Below are 10,751 nucleotides of genomic sequence, written 5' to 3'. Positions count from 1 at the left end.
AATGATCTGGTCACGAGACATAATCATATACTTTATCTTTTCGGGATTTACTTCCAAACCTATGTCTTTACTTGCTTCAAGTAAAATTCCCGTGTTTTCCCTAATCGTTTGTGGATTTTCTCCTAACATATTCACGTCATCCGCATAGACAAGCAGCAGATGTAACTCGTTCAATTCCAAACCCTCTCTGTTATCCTGGACTTTCCTAACAGCTTGTTAGGAAACCTTCAAATAAAAATGATGTAGTGATGAAAAATATTGAGCGTCGGGAAATGTGAAAACATTTAAGCTGAGGAAGGTGTAAATTTTTGGTGAAGAGTACTGACTAGTTGCAAATGTGAGAAGTAACTTAGTAGCAAATAATATTGAGATGTGAAAAGTGACTTAGTGGTAACAAATTATGAGCGAAGGAAGATGTAAAAAGTGAATTTGTGGTGAACAGTATTGGGCAGTGGAAGATATGAAAAGTAATTTATTCGTGAAAAATAATGACTAGCGGAAGAGATTTCGAGTGAATTAATAGTAAATACTTACTCTGAGTAGTGAAAATTGTGAAAAATGAATTTATTAGTGGTAAAAATTTTGAGCAGCGGAAGTTAGGGAGAGTGACTTACTGGTAGTGATGTGAATAATGATTCATTCATAATGTTCTGCCCTAGGACAGGTCTTTCACTGCAAACCCAGTTTTCTCTAATATTCCCTATTTTCTGCCTTCCTCTTAGTCTCCGCTCCACATATCTTAATGTCGTCTATCATCTGATATCTTCTTCTGCTCTGTACTTTTCTCTCGTTCACCATTTTTTCCAGTGTATCCTTCAATAAGCAGTTTCTTCTCAGTCAGTGATCCAGCCAATTTCTTTTTCTCTTCCTGATCACTTTCAGCATCATTCTTTCTTCACCCACTCCTTCCTACACAGCTTCGTTTCTTATTCTGTCTGTCCATTTCACACGCTCCATTCTTCTCTATAGGCCTATCCACATTTCAAATGCTTCTAGTCATTTCTGTTCACTTCGTCGTAATGTCCATGTTTCTGCCTCATTCAATGCCGCAGTGATGAAAAATATTGGACTGGGGAAATGTGAAAAGTGACAGTGTTAAAATTTTTGAGCGAAGAAAGATGTAAGAAGTGATTTTGTGTTGAACAACATCGAAGATTTCGTTTCCTTTGTGTGTTTGCACACACAATGAAAAGGACAGAAAAGAGTTTTTGTTCAAATATTTTTGTGAACGTTTGAAATCAAATGATGAATTTCTGCACAATATTTATACAGACGTGGACAAATTATTAGACTAAATTAATTATATGTGCAGCGAAGCTGTATTTATCTGTAGAAATAATGAACAAAAATGTATTTTGTATGTATTTATTTACACTGCAAGTGGGCAAGCACCCGGTGGCAGTGGTGTATACAATATAAACAATACACAATAAAATGATAAGCAATACACAATAAAATTTACAATACACAATACAATTTTACAATACATATACAATTTTATACACAATACAATAAGAATACACAATAAAATTTAACACAATAATAATAAAACATAAATAAAATACCTAATTTTACAATACAATCTACATAATTATGTATAGGCCCTACATAAGTTTCAATAGTCTTTCACTTTACTCTCATCTCATTCCCTGTAGTGGCACTATGACGCATTTCACTGACACTTTAGCACACATTTCACTGACACTCTGTAACGCATTTCACTGACACTATAGAACACATTTCATTGACGCTATAAATTATCACTGATCGGAACTGTTCACTGCACTGTAAAACCATAACTTCACTGTCTCACCTCGCTTCACTGATACAACAGTTCAAATAAGTCAAATAATTACATCCTTATGCATACTTATAAACAGAACTACATTTAAACTAAACATTTCTAGTCTAAGGCCCTCTTACACGCTATTTTTAAATAATTTACAATTCAAACCAAGGAAGTAACTCGTCAGACTAGATAAATACATGTCACCTTAAAAAATTAAATGTTGAATGTCACCATAATTTTAATTTGCACTTTATACACAACTTTTTAAGCTATTCTTGAATCTCCTTAAGGAAGGACAGCCCTCAAAGACCGCTGCAGGTAGGTCATTCCAATCATTTATAGTTCTATTTAAAAATGAGAATTTACCTACATCCGTTTTCTGTTTCCTACATTTGATTTTAAAATCATGATCGTTCCTACCATAGTACATTGGCTTTTCTAACCGAGCCGTTATGTCTACCCATGCTTTCTGACCTAGATGTGCTCTATACAATGATGTTATTCTATTTTTCCTACGTCTGTTTTCCAAAGTTTCCCATTTAAGTTCTTTTATCGTATCGTTTCCATCTTCTCTTTTACCTTTAACAAATTTAGCTGCCCTATACTGGATTCTTTCTAAGGAATTTATCTGATATATTCTATAGGGATCCCAACATGTAGTTCCGTATTCCATTAACGGTCGCACTAACGTTAGATATGCTATTTCCCTCGATTTGGGGCTAGCCTTTCTCAAGATTCTCATAATAAAGTGAAGTGCCCCCCATGCTTTACCCGTAACATTATCAACATGCTCTCCCCAAGAAAGTCTGGAGTTTAAATACACTCCTAGGTATTTACAACATTGTTCTTGTGGAATTACAACACACTGAATTCGGAATTAAGACTAGTTTCCTCTCGGGTTTTACAAAATGTTATAGATTTACTTTTAGAACCATTTATTTTCATCCTATGCATTAACGCCCAGTTATAAATTTTATTCAAGTCTGTTTGAATAGCATCTACATCTGAATTATTTCTAATCTTGCTATAGATAATACAGTCGTCTGCAAATAGCCTCACATTTGATGTAATATTCTGGCATAGGTAATTTACGTATATTATATTGCACAGATATAATGAACAGAAAATTGAGTCTGGAGGTTACTAACATTTTGTGAACATTCCCTTATACTTTATTAACACGTTGATTTTGTCAGTGATGCTGGAAACCAAAGTTTGACACTTTCTTTGAATATCGGCATCATTTAGCCAGATATCACACAGTGCTTAAATGAGTCCATGTTTTGTTGTAAGCCTCTTTTTGTTCACTTTCTTCTTCAGTATAGATCACAGATTTTCAATTTCGTTCATGTCCGGTCTTCTTGCAGGCCATGGGAGAATATCTTCTGCAGTATATAATTAAAACACCAGTAGTACCAACATAGCCCGAAAAAATATACTCAACCATTGGAAAAATATACCAGAAGATGTAAACAATCATATTTACAACAATAGAGACTCTGTGAATTATACTGATAGTTGATATGACGAATTATGTTTCCAAGAAAACGATTTAGTCTAATAATTTGTCCACGTCTGTAGGTAGGACCTATAAGTATATTGTATTATGTTTTCTATTAATGCATTGACGTATCGATGCAAGAATGGAGATGTATATCCTAATAAAACTATGACATGCGGGTGTCAATTTTCGTGTCCTTGTCTTGCGACGTCAAGGGCAGACTCTCTCATTCAATGCTGATGACCCGCATGTACGGTAGGCCTACTGCACAAAATCCGCAAACTCCGAGAAAATAGTAGACCTTCGTGACTGAGTGGATAGACTACTTTACACTGTGTCTGGACAGGGCCGGACTTCCTGATCTAATAGGCCTACTCAAAATTCTGGATTGTATAATAATAATAATAATAATAATAATAATAATAATAATAATAATAATAATAATAATAATAATTGTCTATGCGGATGACGTGAATATATTAGGAGAAAATCCACAAACGATTAGGGAAAATACGGGAATTTTACTTCAAGCACGTAAAGAGATAGGTTTGGAAGTAAATTCCGAGAAGATGTATATGATTATGTCTCGTGACGAGAATATTGTACGAAATGGAAATACAAAAATTGGAAATTTATCCTTTGAAGAGGTGGAAAAATTCAAATACCTGGGAACAACAGTAACAAATATAAATGATACTCGGGAGGAAATTAAACACAGAATAAATATGGGAAATGCCTGTTATTATTCGGTTGAGAAGCTTTTATCATCTAGTCTGCTGTCAAAAAATCTGAAAGTTAGAATTTATAAAACAGTTATATTACCCGTTCTTTTGTATGGTTGTGAAACTTGGACTTTCACTTTGAAAGAGGAACATAGGTTAAGGGTGCTTGAGAATAAGGTGCTTAAGAAAATATTTGGGGCTAAGAGGGATGAAGTTAGAGGAGAATGGAGAAAGTTACACAACACAGAACTATACGCATTGTATTCTTCACCTGACATAATTAGAAACATTAAATCCAGACGTTTGAGATGGGCAGGTCATGTAGCACATTTGGGCGAATCCAGAAATGCATATAGAGTGTTAATTGGGAGACCGGAGGGAAAGAGACCTTTGGGGAGGCCGAGACTTAGATGGGAGGATAATATTAAAGGATTTGAGGGAGGTGGGATATGATGATAGAGACTGGATTAATCTTGCTCAGGATAGGGACCAATGGCGGGATTATGTGAGGGCGGCAATAAATCTCCGGGTTCCTTAAAAGTCAGTAAGTAAGCAAGTAAGTAAGTATTAAGTAATAATAATAATAATAATAATAATAATAATAATAATAATAATAATCTGCTGTAAGGTAGTCTACTGGCTGCTTTGAAGTTTTCCGTCAGAGCTTATATATTGGATTATTAATTCCGGTAAACAGTGAACGTGTAAAAATAAATGATTATTAGGAGAAATGACCATTCTGAATAATGGCCATCCGGAAAATGTATTCAGAAAAAAAAAAGATTTGGAAAAGTAGGTTTCGGAAAAATGGTAATTCGGAAAAGTGGTCAGTCGAAAAGTTGATTTCGGAAAAATGGGTGCAAATGATCTATTCCACTTCTATTACGAGGTGAGTCTATATGAAATTAATTAGCTTGGATGGATGGATGGATGGATGGCCTACTCATGGAGTACGAAATAGTGTACTTACGTCACACATAACACTTATGTGCGTATTGTGCTACCTTTAACGTTAATTTTGGCGTAGACGAGAAATGACTGATCAGTTCTGCAAGTAGCCCTCTCATTCAGGGACGAAATGAGCTTCCCAGCTTCACTGTCAATGCAAAGAATGCCATCCTGAGATTTGTTATTCCCTTAATAATTCGCCGCAGTCGACGGTTTTAGTCTGAACCCTTGAACCTCATCCAATGACAAGACATTGTAATTACTGAAGTCCTGCGTTTGGTTGCTTTTAATACAAGTTAGGTGTACCGTACGTCGATCATACTAGTTTCGTTTGATATGGAGAGCAAGTTGCGAGTCAAGAAGTCCCGCTGCATTGAAGTAGTCTCCCGCACGCTCCGGTACTATCTTTACATTTGAAGAGTCCACTGCAAGAATGATGGATGTCACTTTCGTGTCGAAAATGAACCAAGACTGTCAATGCATAGCTTAAGACATATAGAATGTACATAGTTATATGGCATTAACACTGATAGTCATTGTCCAGTAATGATCGGAAAATCACAGTTAAGCTTTGAGCGCTAAGCATTTCAAACTTTCAATTGCTTCTCCTGCAAAATGTATTCCAATTGACATCCATCATTCTTGCAGTGGACTCTTCATTTGTTTATTCGTGTACCTGTGTGTATACGAAGTCGGTGAACAACAGGAATATAATACTCATGTATCTACAAAATACCACTCGGATTTAATGACAATAATAACGTTGTGTTTATTTAGGTCTAAAAGCAGCTTATATGCAATGAAAGATGATTATTTTCCAGATATAGATAAAACTAAACATTTTCAGGAGCCAGCCCCTTTATTTTCAGAAATCAGCACATTTTGCCCACGTATGCAATGAGAAAACCAATCGAACTAAGATAAAGATAGATTTACTATAGGGGAACAACTTACAAAACTCCGTTGGTCTGCGCATGCGTCAATCTTAAAGAGTGAGACAATATACTATTCACCTCCTCCTTCCTAATTGTCAACCAATAGTAGCGCGTATTGATAGTAGTGATGAGTGAGATGACTTGTCAATCTGTAGCGACATGGTTCAGATTAATGGAGGGAAACTCCAGACCAAGCCTCCAGCACAGCGGTAAAGTTTAGTGACCTCCTACAACGGAGTTTTGCCAGTTGTAGGCATATAGAATTTATTAAACAATATTAAATATCCATGCAGTGCAAACACATGCTCTCAGAGACGCTCTGTGAATGATAATATCTTGAGATGCGCAACAAATGTAACAACATTAATAAAAAAAGTCCATTCGAATTTCTTTGTACAACCACTTTTGTTAACATTATGTATTAGTCGTAGTGACATAAAAGAACTCGAAGTCTTCAAACATTTTGAATTCAATGAAAAAACTCAGGCGCCACATAACAATTTTTAGTTGCCAAGTCTACTTGGGCCCGGAATTTGTCTACCAATATCAAAGTTGACATTCGTATTTGTTTGTTTAGTCAACTGTCCGAAGACAGGTATGAACCTCACAAACGATACCAAAAGGCACCATTTATGAAACAACTAAGCCAGGAGATAATGGGGTAGTGTCGCCCTCGGTAGAGCAGTTGGTATAGCGCTGGCCTTCTATGCTTGAGGTTGCAGGTTCGATCCCGGTCGAGGTCGATGGCATTTCAGTGTGTTTAAATGCGACAGGCTCATGTCAGTAGGCCTAGATTTAGTGGCATGTAAAAGAACTCCTGCGGGACAAAATTCCGGCACATCAGCGACGCTGATATAACCTCTGCAGTTGCATCTCGCTGACCATGCGATACCACCGCTCTGGGTGGAAGATATTTCACGTCTGCTGAGGCATATGGAATTCAGACCAGCATCCGGCTGGTCGGACTTGGTTCTTCATGGGCTGTCGCGCCACGGATTCTACTTTTAATATCGGTTTTAACAGGTAGCCTATAGCGGTCCAGTATTTTAGTCCAGTAAATATGGTATCGATCCCTTATATTCATAAGTTGAATTTCTTTCATAGTTTCTGCCCAAGAACAGGTTACTTCATTGCAAACTCAGTATTCTCCAATCTTCCCTCTTCGTCTCCTCATACCTACGATCCATGTATCTTAATGTTGTCTATCATCTGCTTCGAAGTTTTCTCCGTTCACCATTCCTTCTGGCGCATCCTTCAGTAGACAGTTTCTTTTTAGCAGGTTATCCAGCCAGTTTTTTATCTTCCTGATTAATTTCAGCATTATTTTTTCTTCACTTAGCACAGCTTCGTTTCTTATTTTGTCTGTTCATTTCACACGCTCCATTCTTCTCCAAATCCATATTAAAATTCGAGTCGTTTCTCTTCATTTCGTCGTAATGTCCACGTTTCACTTCATTCACATTCCACACAAAGCACTTCACCAGTCTCTTCCTTAGGACTTAATTCTTTTTCCAAAGGTCCCTTATATCGATGTGGAAATTTTTCTTATACTGGACAGGGTATGTCTTTCGTTCTGCATTCATTTGTTATCCTAAGCGTTGGCCTTGTACAATGCTGACCACATGTCTACGGTCACCGACATAGCTCTGTCGGCTAAGACGCTTGCCTGCCGATGCGGAGTTGCAGTCGGACGAGGGTTCGATTTCCGCTTGGACTGATTACCTGGTTGGTTTTTCCGAGGTTTTCTCCAACTGTAAAACAAATGTCACGTAATCTATGGCGAATCCTCGGCTTCATCCCGCCAAATACCATCTCGCTGTCACCAATCCTATCGACGCTAAATAATCTCGTAGTTGATACAGTGTAGTTAAATAACTAAGTAAACAAATCTAGCAGGCTTATTTATTTATAAGTAGGGTCTAATTAATTATTCATTAGTCCCGCGCCGCGGCGTCGTGGTCTAAGGCATCCTGCCTAGGACTCGCGTTACGGAATGCGCGCTAGTTCGAGTCCTCATGGGGGAAGAAATTTTCTCATGAAATTTCGGCCAGTGTATGGGACCGGTGCCCACCCAGCATCGTGATGCACATAGGGAGCGAAATCCGGTTCTGAAAGCCAGTTATAACGGCTGGGGGGGATCATCGTGCTAACCGCACGATACCTCCATTCTGGTTGGATGATCGTCCACCTCTGCTTCGGCATGTGGGCGTGAGGCCAGCATCCGGCTGGTCGGTCTAGGCCCTTCACGGGCTGTAGCGCCACGGATTATTATTATTATTATTATTATTATTATTATTATTATTATTATTATTATTATTATTATTATTATTATTATTATTATTATTATTCAATATCCACTCGGAACTAGTCAAAGATCCTATTCATTAATGCAGATAGTTCATTTTGATTACCAGTAAATAGGCCTACATATAAAACTTAGGCCCGGTTTCTTCAACCTTTGTTAAATTATAACAGTGTGTTATTCCATTTTAACTGTAAACTTAACAGTTGAAGAAATGCTTCAACTGTTAAGTTAGTACTAACAGGCTGTTAAAACCTATGTTAATTTAACTGCCCAATTTCATGCAGTTAAATCATTTAACTTTCTGTTAGCATAGAAGTATCCAATATGGCTGGTGCGTTAGATGCTGAACTTATATATCTGGATTATTTAGAAAATGATATCCATGAATACATAAACAGAGCGGATGATTTCTGTGATTTGACAGACCAGAAGTTCATACAAAGGTATAGGCTATTTTCTGCCAAGCCCAACTTTTCGCTTTCAACTTAGATTCGTTTGTTTGTTTATTCTCATTAATTGGTTTATACTGCGAAATAATTTCCAGCAGAAGGTTTCTTTCGAACGAAGAGAAATTAGTCCCACGATTTCTTTTTGTTCCAGTGTTTTCCATTTCATAACAGCAATACCAATACGCCTCTCCACGTTATTGTGATACAGACGAGGAAAGAAGCAGAAATCAAACCTGAGAGAATAGAAAGACTTTTATTCTCTCTGAATCAAACAACGGAAACAAGCGAGAATCACAATTGCCAGAGTTCAGAAAACAGAAGTGAGCCTATACTTGGTTATAGGTTATGGTTAAACTCTAGAATCTCTGGTCCTAACAGAGAGTTAACAAACAGAATGTTAAAACGTGAAATGTAAATTTGAAGAAACGCAATATTTTTAACAGCAATTCGTACTTTTAACTTACAGTTAATTAACGCTATGTTTGATGCATTTTAACGAAGGTTGAAGAAACCGGGCCTTACAGTTTTAACAAACACAGAATGCTTTATTATCACCGGAGCTAAAAGAGACGTTACGCCACTGATATCGGTTTTGTTGAAGGAAATATGGGATTGAACTCACGTGCATTCATGCTGAAGCCAGTAACTTGCAATAACTGGCGGAAAGTCTGAAGAACTCTCGAAATAATAAACGGTGCAACAAGAGGTAGAGAAAGGACATACATCGAGCGTTGAACCGTACGACAGTCACACCGTGCATGATAATGGGACGTTCTTATCTTTTGAATACAAGTAAACCGTTACCCTTGCAGTCTATAAACGCTTCAGTCTCCTATTGGACGGTGTGCACAAGTACAAACATATATTATATGACCCTTCGTGTCGAGCCAAGTTCCTATGCATGATAATCATTTCTTTTATTTGTTCATTGTAATCGTTGCTACGATATAAAACGCACGCCTGCGCGAACAATCGAACATTGCGCTGCAACTTCTTGCTGCCTCCCCATTGGCCAGACGCAGCTGTATCCGAGGCGCGTATACATATCGTTGGATCGTTGTGATTGGCAGAGCGATCGGACGCTTAAAAAAAAGAAGAGCGCGGCCCGCCTTCTGGAGCCAGGCCTATCAGAGCAGGCTCCTCCTGCACGTGATTCGATTGGCGCATTACACACACATAGATGCATGTCGGAGTGTAATAAGCGGTTGATCAGGGTTTTATGGGCCGGGCGGGAGGGAGGGTATAAGTTTGATGTACGAAGAGGGAGGGTAAGCTTGCAGCCGAGATAGATGCTATTCCGTGCCTCCTCACTGACAATCCTACTCATAGAGTGGGTTAGCTTCGGTGTGTTTACAGCGCGTGACCAGTTTGCCCCGGACAACTCTTGGACAACAACAATAAACTCCACCACCACCACGACCACGACGCCTGCCAGCATTGATTTCAACAGATTTTTGTTGTTTGTGTTGTGTTTGGTGCTGTGAATCCGAACGAAGACCTCGTCCGTGTTTTTCATATATACGAGTTCATGGTTTTTTTTATTCACATGTCTGTGTCTTTAGAGGACAAGGAATCTAGTGAATGAGACACATAACCTAATCAAGATTTCATCTTTTTTTCTGTTTGATATCTCACTCGCGTTGTTCAACGCGGTGGTAGAGATATTGTGCGAAGTTTTAACAGTTATCATTTGCAAAGGGCCTGCTGATTTTTTTCTTTTTTAACGTGTGTGGGTGTTACCCTAAAAACCAGTCAAAATTCGGGTCAAAAACAGAGAACCTGTTCCAGTCTACCAGATGGACCCCCACGACAGCGACGTCGATGGAAGCGTGGTGAGTTTTATGTTCTTCATATCTTTATACGCTGATCGTTTTGTGAACGTATACCTTAATTTCGTAAAAAAAAAACTTATCGTCGTATAGTTTGGCAGTGATATTTAGCTTAGCGTAGATCCCGTGAATTGTGTACTGTTACCTCACTGCCAGCAATTTATCTTAAAAGACTAAAAGAGCAGTTCTGTCTGTGTTTGTCAAATGCGGATCATCACACTTCCGAAAAGTAACTTTTCAGTGCCAGCAATTCACTGTATTTTGTGTGCACAA

At 38.0% G+C, this 10,751-nt stretch overlaps 1 protein-coding gene across 3 annotated transcripts in view; it reads left to right on the top strand.

Moving 5' to 3' along the window:
• Positions 1 to 9,916: 9,916 nt before the first annotated feature.
• The window catches only part of retn (retained), a 974,937-nt gene continuing 974,102 nt past the window's right edge, over positions 9,917 to 10,751 (top strand). For 2 of the 3 annotated variants that reach the window (XM_069816721.1, XM_069816722.1), the window contains exon 1: positions 10,297 to 10,481. In XM_069816721.1, coding sequence (XP_069672822.1) covers positions 10,446 to 10,481 — 36 coding nt within the window. In that variant the 5' untranslated portion in view covers positions 10,297 to 10,445. Of the gene's footprint in view, positions 10,482 to 10,751 lie in introns of all 3 variants that reach the window. The other variant, XM_069816720.1, reaches the window with a different exon arrangement.

The sequence above is a fragment of the Periplaneta americana genome, chromosome 17 (assembly GCF_040183065.1).
Source record: "Periplaneta americana isolate PAMFEO1 chromosome 17, P.americana_PAMFEO1_priV1, whole genome shotgun sequence".
Classification (NCBI taxonomy): domain Eukaryota; kingdom Metazoa; phylum Arthropoda; class Insecta; order Blattodea; family Blattidae; genus Periplaneta; species Periplaneta americana.
The sequence above is the reverse complement of the archived record's forward strand: the minus strand, read 5'-3'. Positions and strand labels throughout refer to the sequence as shown.